General features: G+C 52.8%; 1 protein-coding gene across 4 annotated transcripts; it reads left to right on the plus strand.

Annotated features, from left to right (window-relative positions):
• The first annotated feature begins 9,089 nt into the window (after nt 1–9,089).
• Nucleotides 9,090–23,060, plus strand: EPS8L3 (EPS8 signaling adaptor L3). Of its 4 annotated transcripts, none has more exons than XM_007977665.3 (19): nt 9,090–9,191; nt 11,174–11,228; nt 11,388–11,452; nt 13,075–13,233; nt 13,512–13,661; nt 13,772–13,827; nt 14,223–14,365; nt 14,458–14,573; nt 14,830–14,947; nt 15,027–15,088; nt 15,335–15,409; nt 15,726–15,874; nt 19,679–19,760; nt 20,157–20,191; nt 20,696–20,894; nt 21,107–21,235; nt 21,540–21,613; nt 22,099–22,231; nt 22,489–23,060. In XM_007977665.3, exons 2-19 carry the CDS (start codon nt 11,198–11,200, stop codon nt 22,498–22,500), a joined length of 1,788 nt encoding a protein of 595 aa, XP_007975856.1. In that variant the 5' UTR covers nt 9,090–9,191; nt 11,174–11,197; the 3' UTR covers nt 22,501–23,060. The 4 variants fall into 4 exon arrangements, with proteins under 4 accessions (XP_007975856.1, XP_007975857.1, XP_037854105.1 ...); XM_007977666.3 differs by having other exon boundaries at nt 14,226–14,365; XM_037998177.2 differs by having other exon boundaries at nt 14,226–14,365; nt 20,786–20,894.
• Nucleotides 23,061–24,437: the final 1,377 nt, after the last annotated feature.

Genomic DNA, 24,437 nt, shown 5'->3' on the forward strand with positions numbered 1-24,437 from the left:
AGGGAAAGCCTGCCTGGGGAAGAGGTGCCTCAGAGGGATCAGAACTATTCTGGGCAGCATCACAGGGACGGCTGGCAGCAGAGGAAGGCTTTACAGGGAGGTCGACTTTCAGGAGCCTGTTTATGGAGCCCCTCCCCTGCTCTAGACATGTGACCAAGTTGTCTTATGTAAACCATGCAGTCATCATCAGCCCTTTTGACAAATGATGAACCCGAAGTTCAGAGAACTCAGGTTCCAAGGCCACATGGCTAAGAGCCAGAGATAGGATTCACACCCTGTGTTCCTGACGCTGAGCCGCTTCCTCTGCGCGATGGAGAGCACTCTCCATGGCCTGCATTGCTGGGGAGGTGGTGAGCTTCTGGTCTCTAGCAGGGTTCCTCGACAGCTGAATCCTGCAGGGGGAGTCTTGCTTTGTGCTGACCTGGGAATATGTGTGGGGTGTGGTGCCAAGAAACCAAGGAAGGGCTCCCAGACTCCTCCATGCTGGCTTTGTGCACACGCCTACACACACAAATGCACACACACACACAAACGCACACACGCAGGCAGACGCACACCTCCCCGAAGCTCAGGAAAGCTAGGAAAACAGTACCAACAGGGATGAGGCCTGGCTCTGGCCTGAGACATAGGAATTCCTCAGGGACATAGCCCAGAGCCTCTGGGACCGCAAAGAGGCCACACATCAGACAGAGGGGAGCTGAGCCCTCCTACTGGCCTTCCCAGTCCTGGGGCCACTGTTCTCACCCTTTGACAACCCCTCGGGAGCAGGACAGAGTCCCAGGGCTGCAGAAGGAGTTCCTTTCTGGGACATTTTTGTCTTGTTTTCTTACTTGAAAAATTACCATTTATTTTGTGTGGGGTGACATGGGAATGGAGATGCACTGATTACAAAAATAGCATAACATGTTCTTTGGGGAAGAGTTGGAAAATATAGAAAAGCACAAAGAAAGTAAAACCACAAAGAAGTCCCCTCATCCCAACACAGACACACGTCTAAAGATAACTAACATTCTTTCTTCTTGTGTCTCTTCTTCAAGACAGGCTGCTTGGGTGCAAACCACAGGCCTGCTATTTTCTGGCTGTGTGATCCAAGACTAGTTACTTAACCTCTCTGTGCATCTATGTGCCTCAGTTTCTTCATATGTAAACCGGAGGTGAAAATAACAGTGCCTATCTCAAAGGGCGGTTGTGAGCATTTGATATAAAGACTTAGATGGGTGTCTGTCATTGAGCAACTGCTGGATAAATATTTATATTTACAAGGTTAACATTTTCTGTTTAGATTTTCATTACAACTTTTCTTAACAAAATTGAGTATCACCAACTTGTAAGAAGCTTGTTTCACCATATACTACATCATGAACGTTTCTATGTTTGGGTATTTACATAATTGCAATGTTTCCTGTTTCGATGTCTATGATTACAGGTTTCATTTAGATTTTTCTGTTTCATTTTATATGATTTCAATTTCCCTATTTGTTTGTGTGTTTGCTTGTTTCACAGAACTAAGATCTACATTTTGTAACTTGTCTTTTTCATCCACTGCTAATGGGGAGCTTTTCCACATCACTGAACATCCCTTCACTACATGGATCTGAATGGCTGCACTGTTGGTCTTGGGAAGTGGTTTAAAGTGGGGGCAGGAGCAGAAGTGTCTGAGGGAGCGGGCAGCGTTGGTCAGGCCCTCTCCCCTCCATACCCATGGCTGCTGGCCAGGCCCGGCCCAGGAAGAAGACTCAGTGCCACCAGCTCCTGGAAGGGGGCCCAGGGCATGGTCCTGCATGGTGATAGGACTGCCTCTCCCTGTCTCTCCCCACTTGCCCCATAGACTGAGCTGGGCCCAACTAAGCCCCTCCCCTGAGATTCCCAAGGGCTTGCGTTTCCCGAAGGCTGCTCTTTAACCAGCAGCCACCTCCCAGCCCGGCCCTGGGTTCCTCTCCTCCTCTCCAGCCCAGCTCTTCTGAGGAGCCTGCTCCAAATCCCAGCCCAAGGCTGGCCTCTGGTGAAGGGTTTTCCAGATGTCCTAGAGGTCCCTTCCTCCAGGGCTGTCAGGGCAGTGGGGCCAGGGTAATCCAGGCTCCTGGGACTGCCTACCTGGATGGGATGGGATGTAGAAGAGAGGGAAAGAAGGAGGGGGTGTGTGTAGGAGTCACCAAGGGGATCCAGGGCTGGGAAGGTGCAGAACCAAGGCCCAGAATCAGGAACTGAGAGACATCTGGACCGAAACCAGCTGCCAGGGCAATGAGGAAAAGGCAGGAGAATTCAGAGCCCTGAGCACTGGCTTCAGGTTTGGGGTTTAAACAAACGGAGGCACCCAGGAGAGCTAGGAAAATGGGGTCGGGTCTGAGATCCCAACCCCAGTCCGTCCCCAGACAGAGCGGCTTCCAGAAGCACGTGAGGCCTGGCCTTCTTTCCTGAAAACTCAAGCCACTGGGCCTCTTGTAATTGTGGGGCTACAAATCACCCACCTGCCTTCAAATCACCCACTCGCGCTTCGTCTGCCTTTATCGGAGAGGGCAGGCAGGTGGACGGATGGGCAGCATGGCAGAGTCTGGCCCAGGCCTGACCAGAGGCTCCAGAGACAAGCCCGCCTTCTCCCCTGCCCTCCCACAGAGACTGCCCTCCTGACATGCACCCAGGATCTCTGTTGTCTCATCTGTCTCTGCAGTAGCGCGTTGTTCCCACTAGCCATTATGCCAAGATGTCTTCCATCCTGAACACATCTGAACAAGTTTCTGGTATCTCATCCCTGGCCCACCATCCCATCCCCAGCAAAGCCTCCTTCTGTCTACACTCGGCAACTCACTCACAGCCCACCTCCTCGCCCTCACACTCTTCAGCCGTCCCCAGCTGGCTCCAGCCCCTACCACAAACACACAGATGGTAGCCATGCCTCCACCTCCCAGCAGCACCTGGCCCAGGTGTCCACCGCTCCTTCCTGAAACACTCTCTTTTCCCGGCTCTCCTTGCTGCTCACTGGCGGCCCCTTGGTCTCCCCTCATCCTTCCCAATCTCTTAATGTTGGAGCACCTAGGTTGAGTTGTGAGCCCACTTCTCTTTATCTATACACTTTTGCCCATGTGGTCTCGCGAGTCTTAGGTCTCTGAATGTTGTTCATGTATTTACAGCTGCCAAGTATCTACTGTTTTCTACACTGCAAACGCTCCCCGCATCATTGAATCATCTTTCTCCACATGCTTCTGAATGCCTGCAGGTGGTCATCCCGCTCAGCTGAGCTTCTGACTCACAGCTGCCCTGGCCTTCCTGCTACTTCCACCCAGAGGCCCAAAACACCTCTCAAACTAAGGCCGTGCAGAATGGAACAGAAACTCTTCATCTCCCCTCGCCTCCCAATCCCTTTCGTCTTCGGTTTCTCCATCTCACCAGATGTCACCATAACCCACCCAGTTGTCCAAGCCAAAAACCTGGGTCCTAATAGGTCCTCTTTCCCCTCTCAACCCCCATTCTAATCCATAGCATGTCCCGTCCGTTCCACCTGCAACCGAAGTCTCCATCCTCACAGCCCTGCTGTGTCCAGGCCCCACTGCCCTCCCTGCAGCAGCTGCTTGTGGTCTCCCTGAGTCTGTCCCCACTCCCGCCACAGCCCATTCTCCCCACTCCAGCCAGAGTTGTGACCAGAACACAAATCCAATCATGCCACTCCTCTGCTTAAAACCCCTCCGTGTCTTCCAACTGCCCTTGGAATAAAAGCCAGGCTCCTGGCCATGGTCTACAGAGCCCTGTGTGCTCTGGCCCTGTCTCGGTCACCTCTTCGCAAGCTTGTTCCTTCCCAGCTGCAAGCCCTTTACATAGATGGTCTCCTCTCCCAGGCTCCTTTCCATCCCTGGCTCAGCTTGAAGCTTCCCTCCTCAGAGAAGCCTTCTTCGACATCATGCTTCCAAAACACCCACCCCCATGCCGTCATCCACTTCACTCTCTTTATTTCTCTTGTGTCACTTGTCAGGACCCTGATTATCTTCAGATGCATTTGTTTCTTCTACCTCGGCATGTTAGCTCCAGAGGGAGGGACATCATCTCTCTTGTTTATTTCTCCATCTGGCTCATAGAAGCCACTTACCCAATGCCAGGGCTGGGGAAAGCAGGGGCAAGGATGGGGGCTGTCTCTGTGATTCCCCAGCAGCCCCAGGGCCAGGTGTCAGTCACTGGACAGGACCACCATGACTCAGGGAATGCAAGGACTGGCTCTTAAAGGACACACAGGAGTTCAGTCAAGGGGTGAAGTGGGCAAGGAATTGCAGGCAGAGGGATTGCAGTCCTACTGGATGAAGCGGCCTGGGGAGAAGATGGGTTGTCAATCAGCCCCTGATTGACATTGAGGCTGCACCTCATCCACGCAGTCCACTAGCAAGAGGTTCTGGCTGGACCCTGCTCTGGGGTCTGGTTCTGCGGGTGAGGCGGCACCCATTCACCTCTGAATGCCAGAGCCCTGCCCTACCTCCTGCATGGTCATCCGTGAACACGGAGCTCTTTTCCCCAGAGCCCTCCAGAGTTTCCCAGCTCTGACCAGGGCCTGCTCTGGAGCTTCCAAGGAACCCACCCTGCTTCCTGGCCCAGGCCAGGGTGGTGGGAGGGGTTCCTTGGCCCCTTAACCTAAAGCCTGTGCACCTGGGTCCATCTGACGCCCCACCCCACAGAAGCCTTTCTCTGTATATGTTGAGAACCAGCAAGCGGCAGGGTCTTCCAGAAGACAGAAGACCCAGCAGCCTTCTTGTTGCATCTCCGTGCAAAACCATTCAATGGCTCTACTCACCACCAGGTGATGAGGGCATACATATGCTGTCATCTGCCACCACCTCCCTTCTACACACACATGTACACGCACACACATACTTGCATGCACACAGTTTACGCCATACCCATCTTCTCCCCAGACCGCTTCATCCAGTAGGACTGCAGTCCCTCTGCCTGCAATTCCCAGCCCACTTCTTGGCTGAACTCCTGTGTGTCCTTGAAGGGCCAGCCCTTGCATTCCCTCGTCTGAGAAGTCCTTCCTGACACCCCCAAGCCGAGTAGGGTTCTTTATGCCTGCATACTACAGTGCATGTGTTTACAAGGCCTTCTCTCCTCTAGACAGTGGCAGAAAACAATCTGGGTCCTCAGGGACCTGAAGGGGGCCTGCCCCTCCACACCTGTGGGTATTTCTCATCAGGTGGGATGAGAGACTGAGAAAAGAAATAAGACACAGAGACAAAGTATAGAGAAAGAACAGCGGGCCCAGGGAACTGGCACATTCAGCATGTGAGGACCTGCACCGGCGGGGGTCTGCAAGTTTCCTCAGTATTTATTGATTATTATTTTCACTATCTCGGCAAGGGGAGCACGGCAGAAGAGCAGAATAAACAGGGTGATGGTAGGGAGAAGGTCAGCAGGAAAACATGTGAATAAAGGAATCTGTGTCACAAATAAGTTCAAGGGAAGGTACTGTGCCCAGATGTTCACGTAGGCTAGATTTATGTTTCTCTTTACCCAAACATCTCAGTGTAGCAAAGAGTAACTGAGCAGTATTGCTGCCAGCATATCTCGCCTCCAGCTACAGGGCGGTTTTCTCCTATCTCAGAATAGAAGGACTTCGGCTTTACACCAAGACATTCTGTTCCCAGGGGCATGCGGGAGACAGAGACCTTCCTCTTATCTCAACTGCAAAAAGGCCTTCCTCTTTTACGAATTCTCCTCAGTACAGACCCTTTACGGGTGTCAGGCTGAGGGATGGTTAGGTCTTTCCCTTCCCACAAGGCCATATCTCAGGCTGTCTCAGAGGGGGGAAACCTTGGACAATACCCAGGCTTTCTTGGGCAGAGGTCTCTGTGGCTTTCCATAGAGCATTGTGTCCCTGGTTAACAGAGAATGGAGAATGGCGATGACTTTTACCAAGCATACTGTCTGCAGACATACTGTTAACAAGGCACATCCTGTACAGCCCTAAATCCCTTAAACCTTGATTCAATACAGCACATGTTTCTGTGAGCACAGGGTTGGGGCTAAATTTACAGATTAATGGCATCTCAAAACAGAACAACTTTTCTTTGTACAGATCAAAATGGAGTTTCTTTTGTCTTCCTTTTCTACATAGACACAGTAACAGTCTGATCTCTCTTTCTTTTCCCCACAGGGACCCTAGTCTCATGGGGGTATCCCCTTCAATGTGATACATGCAGTAACAGAGGGACACATGTACAAGGCATCTGGAAGCCACGGGCCAGCTCCACCGGCCCTGGGCAGTGGGAAGGCTTCTGAAGGAGGCTTACTGGAGACATAAAGGTATAGTGTTTCCCCCAGGGTATTCCAGACACAGAACAGTGGCTAGCCAGGTACCAGGGCGTGACTCTTCAAGGAATTACAAGCCATGCCCCAAGCTGAGTATAAAGTACAAGGGGCAGGGAGTTGGGGGGAAGATAAGGCCAGACTCAGAAGCAGGAGACTTGAGTTCATCAAGGACTTCAACTGCCCTGAGAAGGAGTTTAGGTTTTGTCCTGTGAGCAGTGGGAAGTCAGTGAGGGGTTTTAGGCAGAGGAGTGGACAATCAAATCTCCAGTTGGCGCGGTGGCTCAAGCCTGTAATCCCAGCACTTTGGGAGGCCGAGACAGGTGGATCACGAGGTCAGGAGATTGAGACCATCCTGGCTAACACGGTGAAACCCCGTCTCTACCAAAAAATACAAAAAAAAAAAAACTAGCCGGGCGATGTGGCGGCTACTCAGGAGGCTGAGGCAGGAGAATGGCGTGAACCCGGGAGGCGGAGCTTGCAGTGAGCTGAGATCCGGCCACTGCACTCCAGCCTGGGTGACAGAGCGAGACTCCGTCTCAAAAAAAAAAAAAAAAAAAAAAAAAGAAAGCTTCCCGACCAGCAACTGGGAAGGATCAATGAGAAAAGAGTGAGGCGAGGGCGTGGGTGAGGAGACTGCCACAGGGTCAAAGATAGAAGGTGTGATGGGGTCTGAGGAAGACAGTCGCAGTGGGGTGAAGAGGAGGGGGGACCCTTAGGGCTTACCACAGAGCTGGGTCTGCTAGGAAGGGTAGTCCATCGGGTGTGAGGATTGAGGGAGGACTCAGGGAGGACTCCGGCTCCCTGCTGGAACACATGGTTGGTGGCTGGTGCCTTCCCTGAGATGGGAGCATGAGAGGGGAGATTGTTTGCTGAGAAATAATGAACTCAGCTTGAATTCCAAGGTGTCTGTAAGCCCTCCAGAGGGATCCTAGCACCTCTCACAGTGCCTAGCAGGCAGAAAGCCCTCAATTCTACAGGAAGCTGTGGAATGAATGAACGAATGTGGTCCCACAGCCTTTTAATCCCACAATTTCAAGGATATGCGCTTCGAGTCCTGCTTCCTGGTGCCTCCGCTGGAACTCCTTTGCAGAAGAACTGCTGTGGCACCCAGAACTTTGTGCAGAAGCTTTAGTTATGGCCCCAAGTCCCCAGGTATGGGAAGCGTGGCCTCTCCCTCTTCCCTGAGGGGGCTCCACAGAAGCAGAAGTCCCCAATACCTGGCCCCAGGCCCCAGACCCACCCAGGCCACAAAGGGTTTCTGTCTGAGGAGACCCACACTGCTCCCAGGGGCATCCCTAAAGGGCACTGCAGACAGCAAGGTGCTGCGAATGCCACTCATTGTTTTTCTGCCCCTGCCCATCCTGACCCAGGGCCCCCATGGGAGTCCCTGCTGTGCTCACACTGACTTGAGGAGGGGCCTGTGGGAAGGACAGGCCTGGCCTGAGCTGGGCAGAAATGAGGTGTTGCCTGAACCCCAAGCTAGGGCTGGGGTGAAATATGACTGTGGCCTTCATGGAGCTGGGGGAGACAACGAGGGTACAGGCTGTGGTATCCCAAAAGAAAGTGAAGGGCCACGAGATGGAGACCCAGGGAACAGAACCCCAGGACTGCTTCCCATGGGGCCATGGCTGGGTGCCAGTCTCACAGGCACCTGATCCCTGGGCCCCAGCAGCTGGCTACCTTCTGGACTCTCCCAGGGACACACACAGCCCAGGCAGGGAAGGCATCTCCCTAGGAAATGACCTGTGGACTCCAGGCCATCCAGGGCAGCACTGGTTGAGTGGTGATGGGAGAGAAGGCTGAGATCTCCTGGGATAGTTCCAGGGAAGCTAAAGATGGGAGTGCTCCAGCCCTTAGACTCCACAGCACACTCCATCACAGGGCCCAGCACTGGGGCCCTGCACTCTGCTCACAACGGTCCGAGGCTCACCGACACTCCCCTGCCCCCGCCTCCCCTCCTGCCCTGCTCCCTGGTCTCTGTTTACACCTGGCCTCACTGGTTAGACTGTGAGTTCCCAGAGGGCGTGGGAGCCTGGCCCACCCTGAGTGCCAAAAAAGAGTTTTCAATACCATGAAGTGCGGGAAGTGGGTAGGTTCATGACTAGAGATAGACGCAGGCCTCCGTTTCCCATCTTTGCTGAAGCCTGCCAGGCATCCACCAGGGGTCTGGGCACAAGATGGGGTAAAGAAGGAAAGAGAGTAGAAGAGCAAGAATGGGGTGGTACAGGGGCTCCTGCTGGAAGGGACAGCAGTAGGGACAGAATGAGGGCCCTGCTGGAGGGAATCTGAGTCCTCCATGTAATGCCCCATGTGGCTCTGTGCCCCAGTTCCCATCTTCTCTGAAAAGATCCATGTCTTGCTCACAGGCACCACCCAGGCACACAGTATCACACATCTATGGGTGCCACCCATGCACAGGCACAGCACACACACCAGCCCACAGCTTCCCCCAAGCCTGGAGTCCTCCTCCCACCAGCCTGTGCCCTCACCACAGAACTAGACTCTGGGCCATGCATGCTCTCTCCTTCTGGTCCCAGGCCCGTGCCTGATGCTGACCTGTTCCCCAGAGTAGGCACGCAAAAGGCAGAGGGAAGAGGGGGCCACGCCCCAAGGCTAGAAGTGAGGAAACAGGGAAGCAATGGCCTCTAGCTAAGCTGGGGACACCTGTCAGCACAGACACTGCCGCAGGTCCAGGTTGATGTTGAGTGGTTAGTGGCCAGGAGGCCTCCCCACCTGCCAGAGTCCAAAGAACACAGGCGTGGTTGCCTCTATAACCTCATCAAAGGTAGGCTCTGCCTGTGGCCACTAGCAGAGAAGCTGCTGTCCTTCTGCCACCAGCACCGGACCACCTGCTCCAAGACCAGCCCCCTGGGAGGACCAGGTACCTGGTCTTCACTGGCACCCAGGTAAGGGCCTGGCCCCCAGGGAAGATCGAGGCCCAGCCCAGTCACAGGGGATCCCAGGACAGGTGGGGGCAACTTAGTGGCTTCCCAAGCCAGGTCTCCAGCCTGTTCCCAGCTGCAGCCCAGGGGATCAAGCCCGAGGAGGGGCTTGGGACTCAGCAGCTGGCTGGTGGGCTGGAAAGCAGAGCAAGGTCCGGGTTCCGGAAGGACCTCTGGGATGCTTGCCCCAGGATCTGTGAGGTGATGGCCTTGCCTGCTCCAAATCCCTACATCTAGGGCTTAAAGGGGGAAACTGGGCTGTCACAGCTCCCCTACCCCTAAGGGGTAAGGTAGGCCAAGCCAGCCCCCTCTTCCCTTCCTGGGGTAGGGAATCTTTGGAGGCAGCTGTTTCCCCACCTTGACCTACCTACCCACAGGGCCCTACAGGGCCCACCCTGGTGCTGAGGGAGTGGGGAGTGGGGCTGACCAGGGCCAGACCTCACTTCCTCTTCTGCATGGAGAGCATGGAGAAGCAGGGAGTGTTACAATGGGGGTTAGGGGAGGCTGCGAAAGGGGAGCAGGCTTCTAGCCCTGCCTTACCCCTGGAGAGAAAAGGGGTCCTCTCAAACAAGGAAACCAGAGATCCAGCCGTCCCTTCCACATTCCCTTTATTGTTCACTGGCAGTTTATTTCCTTCAACACTGAGTCATCTTATCAGATCCTACGTCATTTTCACAACGGTCCTAATAAACAAGGGTGTGGGTTGCTCTCTTACATGTTACCCGGAGTATTCCAGTATTTCTGCACAACTGAGGTGTACCATGTAGACATGTGGATATCCACAAATCTCATTTAGATTAACACATACCCTTGACCCGCACAGACTAACCCCACTCCCAGCCGGCACACACACACCATATTTAATTCCACTCCATTTCAACATGTATGTTCTCTAGACTCCCTCCATGACTGCGCACAGCCCAGTGGCAGAGGCATGTTTACAAACCATTAAAACATGAAGCTTGTAATCAGACAGATCTGGCTTTGCTCTCTGTTCAGCACTCATTTGTGACCTCAGGCCTGTTACCATCTTTGAGCCTCAGAGTCTTCATATGGTAAATGGGGACAATACCAGTACATGCCTTGTGAGGTTGTTTTGAGGATTGGAGTGACTGAAGATAAAGCTGTTAAAACAGTGCTAGGCACATGGCACCAAGTAAGTGGACGGCAGTGAAGAGGAAATGATAGGATGTTGGTAAGGGGCTTGGCACCAGGCTCACAGCACCGTGGTGGCTGATATGACTATCGTTGCTGGAGAGAAATGTACAAGGTCCAGTGCAGCATTCCAGTGCAGCTGGAATTTAAAGGGTTGGGGTCAGGAGAGGACCTGGGCAGAGGATACAGAGTACAAAAAGCAAAGAGCCAGGAGGCCTGGGGAGACGCTCGTGGAGGTCAGCTCACTGGCGAGTCCTGCAGTGCCATCGTAAGTACACACACGCATGCATACAGTCTTCCCAGAGGATCTACTGCTGAAGAGCCAGCATCAGTGTCCTCTCAGTTTGCAGAACTGTAACAGGGTTGAACAAGAGGGCCTCCTCTGGCAGAGTCAGCTACAGAACCCTCTGCTTATCCAGCATCTTTCATATCCAGGCCCAAGATAGGATCTGAACGCAGGTCCCTATCCATCCAGGCTTCCTGGGCTCCTTGGCATGAGCTTTATTGGCCAAACAATGGGAGGTCTGAGCCTTCCCTGGGGCCCAGCCATGCTGTGGCCTCCCTGGCCCTCCCTTCCCTCAGCCTGGGGCCTCCAGGCCCAGCCAAGATGGAGGGCTCCTCAGTGGAGGACCCTGGCTGCAGATGGCTCTGGAAAGGGCCCCTGGAGCCAGGGGCTTTGGGTCTGGTCCCAGAGGCCCCCAGTCAGAGCAATAGCAACTGTCCTGCCCTGCTGTGCCTGGTTCCCCTTTCCCCAGCTAAGAAGGCTGCCTCTGGTTCACTTTGGGTTCTAGGGAGCCGTCCTCAGCAGCGTCAACATGTCAAGGCCCAGCAGCAGAGCCATTTACTGTAAGCTCCTAGCAGGCCCCTCTCCCCTGCCCTCCCACTGAGCCCCCTGAACATCCCATCCTCCACTCCCTCTTCCTCACAACAACTGCCCCCAGCAGTTGCCTGAGTCTCACCTCGCTCTTCTGCCTGCTTCCCACCCCTTGCTCTGTGCCCCTATAGTGCACCGGAAGGAGTACTCCCAGAACCTCACCTCAGAGCCCACCCTCCTGCAGCACAGGGTGGAGGTGAGTACTTCTGCAGCCCTGGGCAGTGTCCAACTCAACCCAAGTGTTCCTGTGTGCCCACTGCCCTGCCAGAACATGGACACCTCACACAAGTCCCTGCCCTGGAAGCCAACAGCCTGTCCCAACCATGTCCCATGGATTCAGATCCAGCAAGCCTGCCAGAGCATCTGCTCAGTGTCGGGGAGTAGGAGGGGTGGTTGGAGTGGGCAAAGCAGGCCTGGCTGGAGGTTGAGCGGGTGAGTGTCCTGTCCCCAGACAAGAAGAAGTAGCAGCAGGATGGTATAGGAAGCACTCACAACCACCCACCCACCTACCCTCACCTGTCTCCCAACCCCCTGCTGCCCGAGTCCCCAGGGCACTGCTCCATTGCCCAAGACCTTGCATGACTGGAGGCGGGAGTGTGTGGGGTCTTTGGGCCCTGTGGAGGATTAAGATGGCCACTGTTGGAGAGGGGAGCCACCTGGGCCCAAGCCTCCAGGGTGAGTGTGAGCAGCTCCAAGGCTGCTCCAAGGCTAGAAAGGAGTCTCTGGCTCTGCCAGGGAGGATGACGCAGGCACTGCAAGATTTAGGTGCCTGAAGGGCTGTCGACACCAAAGTGAAGGCGAAGCACAGGCTATAAGGGCGTGGTGGGGACAGCAGGCACAGGGTCAGGCTGGAGCTCTGGAGTAGAAGAGCTCCACTGTTAGGACTCCAGTGGAGAACAAGCAGGGAGGGAGCTGCGGAGATGGTCTAGAGGTCCCACAGGGCAGCAGAGGCAGGGCTCCCACAGCCAGCTGAAGAGAGGCCAGGAGGACTCAGCTTCTCTGTAGGGTGAAGGCTGAGAACAGGCTTATTTTAGGCCGAGCAGGCAGAGCAAGAGGAGACATGTTCAGGAGGATGGAGTTTGCTCATGATGCCAGGGTTCCCTGAACATGCTGGTAGTGTGAACACAGGGAGAGGAGCTGGGCCCTGGGCAGGGGTGGGGGGTCAAGGGGCAGGAGGCAGGCTGCATCTCCCCCTCACAAGAAGCCTGGGTGGAAGGGGCCTTGTGAAGGCAATGTTTGACTGGGAGAAGGGAGGGGCTCCTAAAGGAAACTGGATAACAGCAAAAAACTCCTGAATGGTCAGCCTAGCAATAGGCAAGGACTTGAGCAGAGACTGAGATCACAATGGATGTCTCCAGGCATGAACCAGGGAGAAAGAGACAGGAATTCTGGGTGAGTGAGGAGGAAGACTGGGCTGAGACTGAGTTCCCAAAGGGAACAAAGGAAGCCAGGGACAGAATCTGAGGGTCCTGTATCCCCTCCAGAGGAGCTATTTGTTGGGTGGCTGGATCGCACATCCACCACCACCCAGCTGCCTCACCTGGCCTGGACTAGTAAAGGCCATGCCTGTCCTTCCTCTAGAGTCCTCAAACCCCTCCTGCAGCCCCTCAGACTCAGACTTGGAGCCCCCATCCCTGGCCCTAGTGCTTCGACACCGGCCCTCACATTGGCCCTGGAAAGTTGCTTTATCTGAAGCCTAGAACCTCCCACCTCAAGGGGGCCGAGGACACATCTTCTTCCTCTTCTGCTTTTCTCTACTCAGCATGCCTGTGGTCCCCCTCTCTGAGCTTTCTCCCAGTCCTGCCCCTCTCCCTGCAGCACTTGATGACATGCAAGCTGGGGAGTCAGAGAGTCCAGGGGCCCAAGGATGCCTTGCAGAAGCTGTTGGAGATGGATGCGCAGGGCCGGGTGTGGAGCCAAGACTTGATCCTGCAGGTCAGGGACGGCTGGCTGCAGCTGCTGGACATTGAGACCAAGGTCAGCCCTCCCAGCAAACCCAGCCATAGCCAGCGTGGGCTGTGGGGAAGCAAGCACTAGCTCTTGAACTCCACCCTCCATGCCCCAAAGGGCAGCCACCCTCCCCAAATACAACACACACCCAGGCCTAGGAAGAGACAGGGGACAGAGGCACAAGAGTCAGGTAGATGACACCCCAGCCCCAAGTCACCAAAGGGCTAGGACGAGCTGGTCAGGAGCTCCCAGAAGCCACACCTGGCTCTTGGTGGCCTCACAATTGACCTCTCCACCTGGCCCAGGAGGAGCTGGACTCTTACCGCCTGAACAGCATCCAGGCCATGAATGTGGCGCTCAATACATGTTCCTACAACTCCATCCTGTCCATCACCGTGCAGGAGCCAGGCCTGCCAGGCACCAGCGCTCTGCTCTTCCAGTGCCAGGAAGTGGGGGTGAGTGGTCAGGGGTGATTGGTCAGGGGTGGGGTTCATCGACTATCACCCCACCATACACACACACACGCACACACACACACTTAGCCTGCCTGACTGTTGCTTCCCAGGCAGAGCGACTGAGGACCAGCTTGCAGAAGGCTCTGGAGGAAGAGCTGGAGCAAAGGTAGGCAGCCTCGGCCCAGCCCACCTATGGGGCCTCCCAGCTCAGCCTCGAGGGCCACACCCTGACCCCATATCTTGGGGGACCCAGAAGGTTGTGGCCCAACCAACCTGGGCCTGGACTGAGGAGGAGCCGGGACAGAGGTGGGCATAGGGAAGGAGCTGGGCCCAGGGGGCACTAGAGATTGTCCTCAGAGACTGAGATGGGACCCGAGAGGGCCCAGAGGGTAGGCAGATGAGGCAGGGTGGAGTCAGGGGTGGGTCTGGAAGGAGACCAGGGAGCAGAGGGTAGGACTCCTGGAGAGAGGTGGTGGTGCCCCTGGGTCCTGGCGCAGAAGTGTGGGGAGGGCCTCTCTCCCAAGAACCTTGTCAAAGATGTGGCCCCTACCATGTCCTCAGCAGACCCCAACTTGGAGACCTTCACCCAGGCCAGGACAGATGGAGGGAGCCTCCTATGGAAAGGCCACTCCCTCTGGAGCAGGCACTCTCTCTGGAGCGGGGGCTCCCTCCAGAACAGCCCCACCAGAGGACCCTAGAGCACAGTAAGTTTGAGGCATGGGGGCAGGTGGAGGAGAAAGTTTCGATAAAAAGTCAAAGATCTAAGATCTAGATCCATGGTCCCCTTACATTGCAGGCCTCCCGCCATCCCCAAGGCCCCTGCCACACCACCCCAGTGCCCGAGAACCAAGTGTCTTTACTCCGCCTCCTCCAAGGCGGCCCTCTTCCCCCGAGGACCCAGAGAGGGACGAGGTAACTGCAGGTGGTCTTGAGCTTGCTGAGGCTTTTTGGGCCTGGGAAAAGGAAGGACACCAACCCTCCCTCTTTTTCTAGGAGGCCAGGGTCCCAGGATGGCCAGGGCCTGGGCCAGGAGGCCAGAGAAGTGTGTTTATACTCCAGGCCGGGCCTGAGGCTGGGGCCTGTGGTGGGGAGGGGTGCGGGAGGCATGTTGGGAGTTACAGAGCGGGCCCAACTGCCCATTCAAGGCCATGCGTTGTTTGGGGCCCAGGAAGTGCTGAACCATGTCCTAAGGGACATTGAGCTGTTCGTGGGAAAGCTGGAGAAGGTCCAGGCAAAGACCAGCAGGAAGAAGAAGAAATTTGGGAAAAAAACCAAGGACCAGGGAGGTGAGTACTGAGGGCCAGGAGAGAGGAAGAAGGGTGTCTTGGGGTGATCTGTGGCCCACTGCCTTGCCCCTTCTCCCAGGTCTCACTCAGGCACAGTACATTGACTGCTTCCAGAAAATCAAGTACAGCTTCAACCTCCTGGTAGGTGGCTCCCCACAACTTCACCAGGCCTCTCCTCTTCCCCTTCCTCCCCACTAATCCTCTGCTGTCTGGACTCAACCATCCCAAGCCTTTTTCTTCTCCATCTACTCCCCCTAGAACCTCCCCTCCCCTCTTGGGACTTGTGGGAAGTGCCAGCCTTCTAGTCAAGGCATAAAACAATTATGGTGCCCTGGTGAAGATGGGGTGGGGTGAAGGGTGGTGACAGGCATTGCCCTGTGTCCCCAGGGAAGGCTGGCCACCTGGCTGCAGGAGACAAGTGCCCCTGAGCTCGTGCACATCCTCTTCAAATCCCTGAACTTCGTGAGTCAAGGGAGGACAGGGTGGTGAAGAGGGACAGGCTGAAGTCAAGAAGGAGTAGAGGGAGGAAAGGAGGCTGGTGGAGGGGGACGGGGGAGCAGGGGCCAGGGTGGAACCAGATGGGCTGGGGTCCGAGCCAAGGACACCAAGGCTCCAAGGGAGACAGGAAGGAGCAGCAGGCCCAAGGCAGATGGGGACACTTGCAGGAATTTACATCCTACCATTGCAAAAGTGGGAAGCCAGGGACTCTGGGCCTTTCCCACCCACACTGGGCCCTGTGGGAGCCTAGGCTTCCTGACATTTTCCATCTCTCCCCTAGATCCTGGCCAAGTGCCCTGAGGCTGGCCTAGCAGCCCAAGTGATCTCACCCCTCCTCACCCCTAAAGCCATCAACCTGCTACAGTCCTGTCTAAGCCCACCTGAGAGTAACCTTTGGATGGGGTTGGGCCTGGCCTGGACCACTAGCCGGTGAGTGAAGACAAGGCCTGAACTGAATTGGGGGTCGGGCATGGAGGCATCAGGCAGGACATCAGAGGTGGCCAGGCTCTACGTTGCCACAAACCAGAAATATTTCAGAGCTACTCGGGGGACTCTACACAGAGCTCCCAACTTCTTATTTGGCTAAGTGCAAACAGTTTATTAACAAAAGAAAAGTGCACATTTGCCATCACCCACTACTAAAACATGTTATCTCAGAAAAAAGAACAGTTTTTCCCAAGAAAAGGGAGATGGCAACCTTCTACTAAAATATTTTCTCATTTTTGTCAAGGACAAAGTGAAAACTTTGTCTCAATCCAGCCCCAAATTTAAGAATTACTGACGTAAGAGATGCTGCAAATGTAATATCAGTAAGACTTGGCAACCAATGAGCCAGGGGTTAAGAAAGAAAGAAATACTCCCTGCAGGGGTAACTGTGAGATGGGCAGCTGGACAAAAAAGCCAAAGGAGGCCAGTGCGGTGGCTCATGCCTGTAATCCCAGCACTCTGGGAGGCTGAGGTGGGCAGATCACCTGAGGTCAGGAGTTCGAGACCATCCTGGCCAACATGGTGAAACCCCGTCTCTACCAAATATACAAAATTAGCTGGGTGTAGTGGTGCATGCTTGTAAACCCAGCTACTTGGGAGGCTGAGGCAGGGGAATCACTTGAACCCAGGAGGCGGAGGTTGCAGTGAGCTGAGATCGCCCCGCTGCACTCCAGCCTGGGCAACAGGAGGGAAACTCCATCTCAAAAAACAAAACAAAACAAAAAGCCAAATGGATGAGAGCCAGGGGAGTGGGTGGAACCTGCTTGGGCACACTGATCTGAGGCATCCTTGGAACATTCCGCAGAGGCCTGGTGGCTGGGCAGCTGAGAGGGGATGCACGGAAGTGATGGCTGGAGGCACAGCTACTGGGGAGCACTCCAGAGGGAGCCCCTGAACGTACCTTGACAAGCATAGTTTGTTCTATTCCATGAAAGAAGAGGCAAGGGCCTTGGCAAACTTCTACATGGCGAATGCAAAAAGGGTTAAGAAGGCAGAAGAGTTAAGGAGAACCTGAAGAGCAAAGGGATGAAAATCAAGAGAAAAGGCTTTAGAAAAGCAGAAAAGCCAACAGGGAAATGAATCTTTCCTTGGAGTTATTTGCCTAATAACCACTTTTATTTTGTTTGAGACAAGATCTCGCTCTGCCACTCAGGCTGGAGTGCAGTGGCATGATGATCTCATCTCACTGCAGCCTCCACCTCCTGGCTCCAGCAATCCTCCTACCTCACCTTCTTGAATAGCTAGGACCACAGTGTGCCACCTGTGTGCCACCACCATGTCTGTCTATTTTTTGTATTTTTTTATAGAGATGGGGTTTCGCCATGTTGCCCAGGCTGGTCTTGAACTCCTGAGCTCAAGGGATCCGCTCACCTCAGCTTCCCAAAGTGCTGAGATTACAGGCATGAGCCACCGCACCCCATCATGACCAGTTCTTTTCAATTCAGCCCCATTTACAAAATTTTGTGTCCAGTTTGTCTGAAGACATGAATTATAGTTCGAAACTATCTATTTTTATGGTATAATATACATAGCATGAAATTAACCATTTTTATCATTTTAACCATTTTAAGTGTATAATTCAGTGGCATTACGTTCATTAACAATGTGTGCTACCAACACCATTATTTACAGTACTTTAAGAACTTTTTCATCATCCCAAACAGAAATTCTGTACCCATTAAATAATAATTCCCCATTACCCACTCCTCAGCCCTTGGAAACCTCTATTCTACTTTCTGTCTCTATGAGAAATATGTTGCCTGTTCTAGGAACCTCATATAAGTGAAATTAGACAATATTCGTCCTGCCGTATGTGGCTTGTTTCACTTAAAATAATGTCTTCACGATTCTTCCATGTTGTAGTATCTATCAGAACTGCCTTCCTCTTTATAGCTGAATAATACCCCATTGTTATGAATATGACACATTTTGTTTATTCATTCATCTGTTGATGGACACGTGGGTTGTTTCCACCCATAACAATCTATTTTTATGCACCCTCTGTGCAGTCACTAAAATGAAATTACTTATCAGTTCTGGACCTCCCATCTCATACCAGTGTTCCCTTGTCCAAAACCCTGGGACTAAGAGTACCTGAACAAGCCAGTCTCACAGCTCTTGGGGCTGTGCTGGGCTCCCACTGTCTGTGGGAATAGCTCTGGTATCTGTCTAGCACTAGCAGGAGAGGAAAACAGAGGTTCTACAATAGACTCAAACAAGAGGGCCTCAAATTCCTTCATTCAGCCACTTTAACATTGAATAATCATGTCGAACACACCATTTTGTATTTCAAAATCCAGCCTTACTTCTACAATTTCAGTCCTTATAAAAACAGATTAGCACATATAATTTTTCAAATACCCATGAAGATGCAAAACAACTTCAGTATTCATAAAATGATGTACAATTGATAAATACTTCTAAATGTAATATTACATCAGATGTGCCCTTAGATGTTTTCTAATTTTTAACATAACCAGAAATAAATGAAAGACAGAAACAGAAAATAGAATACCTAAAGAAATGTAAAAACCCTCAAAAGAGTTGAATTTCAGGCAAATTATATTTAGATAACTTGATTTTTGGCAAATTGACCCAAAGCTATAAGTAACACTAAATGTTGTGGTCATCCAGAAGAACAGAGACCATACAAGGCCATTGGATTTGGCAATCAGGATTTTAAATGGACTAGTTTCACTAAAGTAATGGCAGAAGTAGAAACCAGGTTGCAGGAATAATGAAAGAAACAGAGACAAGAATATATAGGCAGAGGATATAGGCATATTCTCAAAAAATTTGGTAAGAAGAAAGTAATAGGATGACAGCTTATAAGGAGTAGTATTAGGGTCAAGAGCCAAGCATGTTTCTAAGGCACAGAAGGAACCAATTAAAAAGATTCAGACGAGGGACTCTTTCCTTTGTTCCCATTGAATAAACACTTAATAGCTGCCTCCTGTGTATCAGCCACTGTACTAAGGGTACAGCCCCCAAGGAGATCTATATATAGTAAGAAACAAAGAGAAAAGAATCATGAGCAATGCAGTGTGAGAAGAGCAATAACCCAGGGATGTACCAAGTTCAGCAGAATATTTACTTCTGCCCCAGTGCAGCAAGGAAGGGAACTTGTTCAAGGAAATGAATGGGCATTCCCTGGACAGACAAGAGGAAAATATTCCAAGCACGGCAAGCCTGAAGGCCACAAACAGCATGGTCCTCCTGGGCCCTGTGCAGTGGGAGAGGGGGAGGCTGAGAGGCAAGGACCAGCCCATCCCAGAGTCAACGGGAGCAGCTCAGCTGCAGTCTACTCACAAGGTGGAAATCCACAAACAATTTAGCTAGAAAGAAAAGGATCTGCTGCCAGGAAACTAAAAACAGCCTAGAAAAATACTGCACAAGCCCCCTGGGGTGTTGACCAGTCCAAAAGCTCTTGTAGTTCCACTACTTCAATCCAAACGCCCAATCAGGGCAATGAAGCGTCCATCATGTTCTTACGGAGGTGGTGTATCTTTACCTCACGGGCAGAGGTGAGGCTGGCCCCCAGACACCTGCTCTGTGGGATGTGTCCAGGCTTAGCTTTTTGCTCCTTTGTGGGTGTCGGGGCCTTTCATCTGTGCACATGGACCATGTCACCTATTAGCCAAAAGATTCCTGAGGCTAGGCCCTGTCATCCCCTCCCTCTCCACATCCCACAGCCTAGCATCAGAGTTCACAGAGTGGATGTGAACTCAGCTTTGTTTCTCTCTTCAGGGCCGACTGGACAGGCGATGAGCCGCTGCCCTACCAACCCACATTTTCGGATGACTGGCAACTTCCAGAGCCCTCCAGCCAAGTAAGGGGAGCTTGGCACAGAGCCCTACCCACAGCCCTAGTCCCTGGCTAGTTTCTGCACTCCCCATCCAAACCATGGTCACACAACTAGTGTGACCTAACACTGGCAAGCCAGCAAATTCCATGGAAACCCAAAAGTCACTACCAGACTACAAACAGGAGATATTTGGGGAGACTCTCAGGGCTGGGACATAGGCTCAATTTCTGAGGCCCCATCTCCAAGTGGTAGGTGGGTGGGTTCATGTGGGCACCTGTATCTGTATACTGGGGGAGACAGAAAAAGGGATAGGAGGCAGCTGTATGTGAGCTGCTTATGCCTGTGGTCAGATACCCCAGCTCCCTCCCACCATGCTGGCTGCCTCCTGCTCTTACTCACTCTCTGTTCTGTCCCTTACAGGCACCCTTAGGATACCAGGCCCCTGTTTCCCTTCGGTATGCTTTGGGCTTAGTAGGGACCGTGTGGTCCTGGGGAGGGAGGGACAGGGCTGTTCCTTTGGATCTCTGGCTCTCTACATCTCAAGAGAGCCAACAGGGTCTCTTTTAGCCAGACAAACATGTACAAGGACATCCATCTCCTACCTTGGGGGAAAATCAGTGTTCTACCCTCCTAGGCTCCCATAGCTTCTTCTCATGATACTACCCACACATGTTTCTGATCTCCCAAACTCAAGTATAAAGTGCTTAGGGCAGAGCTCAGATGTAGAAAATTCTACTCCCGGAAATGTCTTCAGAAATCAACGACATTTCAGACCCCTCCTGCCGGCAGAAAGCCCCACTCCAAGCCCCACCTAACACTGACCTGCCAGCAAACTCTAAAGAAACCCAAAAGTCACCATCAGACTGCAGGCAGGAGATACCTGGGGGGACTCTCAGGGCTGGGACATAGGCTCAATTTCTGAGGCCCCATTCTCCAGCCATCCTGACTCTGTTTCTTAGGAGGGGAAGTCATAGGTTAGGGAGCACCTCACACTTTCCTCAGGAGAAGACACACAACGATGACCCTCAGCCTGGGGACCCCAACTCCAGACCCTCCAGCCTCAAACCTGTCCAGTCAGCCCTGAAAATGCAAGTCTTGTATGAGTTTGAAGCTAGGAACCCACGGGAACTGACTGTGGTCCAGGGAGAAGAGCTGGAGGTGAGGCTTGGGCCAGAGGCTAGAAAAGGAGGTGGTGGTTAGTGGGAGCTACAGGCAGCCAAGGGTGGGTGGTCCAGGGAGGGGGCTGCCAAGGTGGGTGGCCTAGAGAGGGAGAAGGAGGGTAGGAAAGGGCCAGAGGGAGAAAGCCTTGTGTGGGGAGGGCAGGCTGGCTGGACAGAGGCTCAGGGGACTGAGGTGGTGACTCTTGGCAGGTTCTGGACCATAGCAAGCGGTGGTGGCTGGTGAAGAACGAAGCAGGACAGAGCGGCTACATTCCCAGCAACATCCTGGAGCCCCTACAGTCGGGGACCTCTGGGACCCAGGACCGGTCACCCTCTCGGGTACTACCCAGCCTGGACTATCCAGAGCCCTAAGTCCTGAGTTGGAGGTGGGGGTGAGGAGGATTCAGTGGCAAGTGGAGGAGATAGTCTTGGTTTGATTTAGACCATATTATTGCATGCTTAGTGTGTGCCAACTTTATCATGGGGCCAGAGCAGAGAACAAGACCAGCTCCCCACCAGACCAGAAAGCCACAGAGTAAGAGAAGTGATTTGATGGGAACCTAGAGAAGGGACCCAGATGTTAGGGGCTGTGGTTGACTGTGAGATGAGATGGACTCTGACCCCTGGTTCCCCCTGATTCTAGGTTCCAATGCTTCGACTTAGCTCAAGGCCTGAAGAGGTCACAGCCTGGCTGCAGGCAGAGAACTTCTCCGTTGTGTGAGTGCCTGGCCCTACCGGATGTGGAGGGAGAAACTTTATAAAGGGCTAACCAAGGAAACCCAGAGACCCAGAACATACAACCTGGCCTACATTGTACATGACCCCGATCCAGCACTGTCTCTGCTGAGTTAGAGGACAGAGCAGTGGCATGTTCAAGCCTAGATTAGAGATTAAGTGGGGAACGCTGCTGTGGCAAAGGCAGCAAGGATCAGGGGAGTGGACTCAGGAAGAACCCCAGCTGCCAGCTCAGTCGCCCCTCCCCAGCCAGCAGATTCTCTCCCAGAGCACTTCTTTCAAGCCTGGAAGTTCTGAAATTGGCTGAAGCCAAATGCTGACTTTACTCCTTCACTCCCAGACAGCCTACTCCATGAATTTTTCTGTAACCCCAACCTCCAAGCCCAAAAAGCCCCTTTTCTACCCAAATGCTCAGGCCTAGAGTGCTTCCAGCGCACCACTGATGGCTTTTGCCGTTTTGTTCACAGCACGGTGAGGACACTTGGGTCCCTGACAGGGAGCCAGCTACTTCACATGAGACCTGGGGAGTTACAGATGCTATGTCCACAGGAGGCCCCACGAATCCTGTCCCGGCTGGAGGCTGTCAGAAGGATGCTGGGGGTGAGGACACCCTGGGGTCCTGACACCCATTGGGACTGTCTGGTGCTCCTGGGTGAGAGAGAGTGCGAAGTTGACAAGCCTGCCGGCCCAGCCCTGGGGCAGAACTGAGTGTGGCGGGTGCTGGGCACAGGATATTCCCCCAAGGGCTTAGCTTCATGCATTCAGGCTTACCTTGAGGCTCCAAGCTTATTGGTGGCATAAGCTCTGCAGATCCCTCACCTGCCACCAGCCTCATCTGAATCTTTTTCTTTCCTCAGATAAGCCCTTAGGCACCAGCTTAGACACCTCCAAGAACCAGGCCCTGCTGATGCAAGATGGCAGATCTGATACCCATTAGAGCCCCGAGAATTCCTCTTCTGGATCCCAGTTTGCAGCAAACCCCACGCCCCAGCTCACACAGCAAAAACAATGGACAGGCCCAGAGGCTGAAGCAAACAGTGCCAATTCTGGCTGTGTTGGAGCCTCCCCAGTAACCACCAATTTATTTTATCTCTTTCCCAAACCTGGAGCATTTATGCCTAGGCTTGTCAAGAAGCTGTTCAGTCCCTCTCCTTCTCAGTAAAAGCATCTTCAAGCTTGTCATGTGCCTCCCTCGCAGCTTCTTCTGGGCCTGAGGGAGACCAAAGGCAGGGAGGCAGGAAGGGCTGGAACACTTGGCATGAAAACAGCAGCAAGCCTACATCCATCACTGAGCCAGATTGAGTGGACATTCACACAGCAACCTGGAGCTGGGAATCAGAATTTGAGAATCACGGTCCAAGCTCTCCTGACTCTCTTTCCAAACAAACTCCAAAATAAAGCTATGCTCACCATCTTTTTCGCACACGCGTCTCAGTATATTCCAAGGCACCCAGCACAGCTGCAGGCACACCACTTCACAGTAGCAAAGAGCACAAGGACCGACAGCTGTGGGCTTTGGTCAGTTGCACCAGCTGGCTGGGTGAACTCCAGCAAGTCATTCCACTCTTTGGGACCCTGTTTTCTCAAGAGTTAAGCAAAGAATCTGGACTGTCCATAGCTTTGTATATTTTTTAGTAAAAGTAGCTTTCTTTAATTTCAAAGGAGTCCCCTCTCTACATACCAGTAGCTATACTTGTATTGATTTAGTCAACAGATAAGGCCCAATGTACTTATAGATTTGAGGGTTCTTAAGATGTTCCCTTAAATCTCTCTTAGCTGAATTTGTCCATGACCCTAACATTGTCTGGGCCCCAGACTGCCCTATTTTTAGACTGCCTATGTCATTCCCTTAAGTTCCTGGCCTCAGAAAATCATCTCTCATAGCTGTTAACAGAATAGGAAAGCAACAATTTTCCCTCACAAAAGAGAGAAAAGGTGAGACCCTTTGGGTGTGACTTGTCAAGGGCAAAAGTTACCCAGAAAAGTTAATTTCTTGGGATGAGAGAGGAGGTATTAACCCATCACCCTCCATTGCCTCCCAGAGCTAAAGGAGCCTAGAAGCAGGGAAACTGTTCATGACCAGAAAAAAGTGTTTTCACCTGGTGTTCCCCAGACTTCCCAAGAAGACTGCCATGCAGCGAGACGCTGTTTAGATGGCCAAGTGTAGGGAAACTAGCACCAACTGTGTTATTAGACAGATCTAGGTATGAATCCCAGACCATCTGTGGGACCTCAAGCTTAGAGGAGCAACTCCCCTAACCGCTCCAGGAAGTTTCTTCTAGAAAATGGGTGTAATACCTACTTCCTAAAGTTGTTGTGCAGCTTAAATTGGAATAAATTAGCTAACATACGTAAACACTTAGATATTGCCTGGCATATGATAGGTACTCAATACACGCTAATCTTAAACCTCAGGTGAATTTGTGACTGGCCTTTTGCTTTCTTGGGAATGAGAGACACCGGCATTATAAATTTCACCTGTCTCTGTGGTTTGTACTCTTTTCCTTTCTTCTGTTTAGCAAAATGCCCTTTTTAAAAGTCCCAACCTTGCTTCAGTTGAACTGATGGGCAAATGTGATTTCCCACACCCAAGCTAGGGGATCTAGGAGCTCAGAGTGCCCTGAGGGCTGTGCTGTGGAGGCCTGGCCAGAACCCTCAGAGCTGCTCAGGACTCCTTCCTCTGTCACTCCTCCACAGTCAACTAGAACCCTATCTCTCCCGAGTTGACCCTGCTGCAAATCTGTGCCCCGTTTCATTTGCATGGGCCCTGCTGAAATTCAAAAGCTTAGTTCTTCCCATGACTATA

This window comes from Chlorocebus sabaeus, chromosome 20 (assembly GCF_047675955.1).
Source record: "Chlorocebus sabaeus isolate Y175 chromosome 20, mChlSab1.0.hap1, whole genome shotgun sequence".
Classification (NCBI taxonomy): Eukaryota; Metazoa; Chordata; class Mammalia; order Primates; family Cercopithecidae; genus Chlorocebus; species Chlorocebus sabaeus.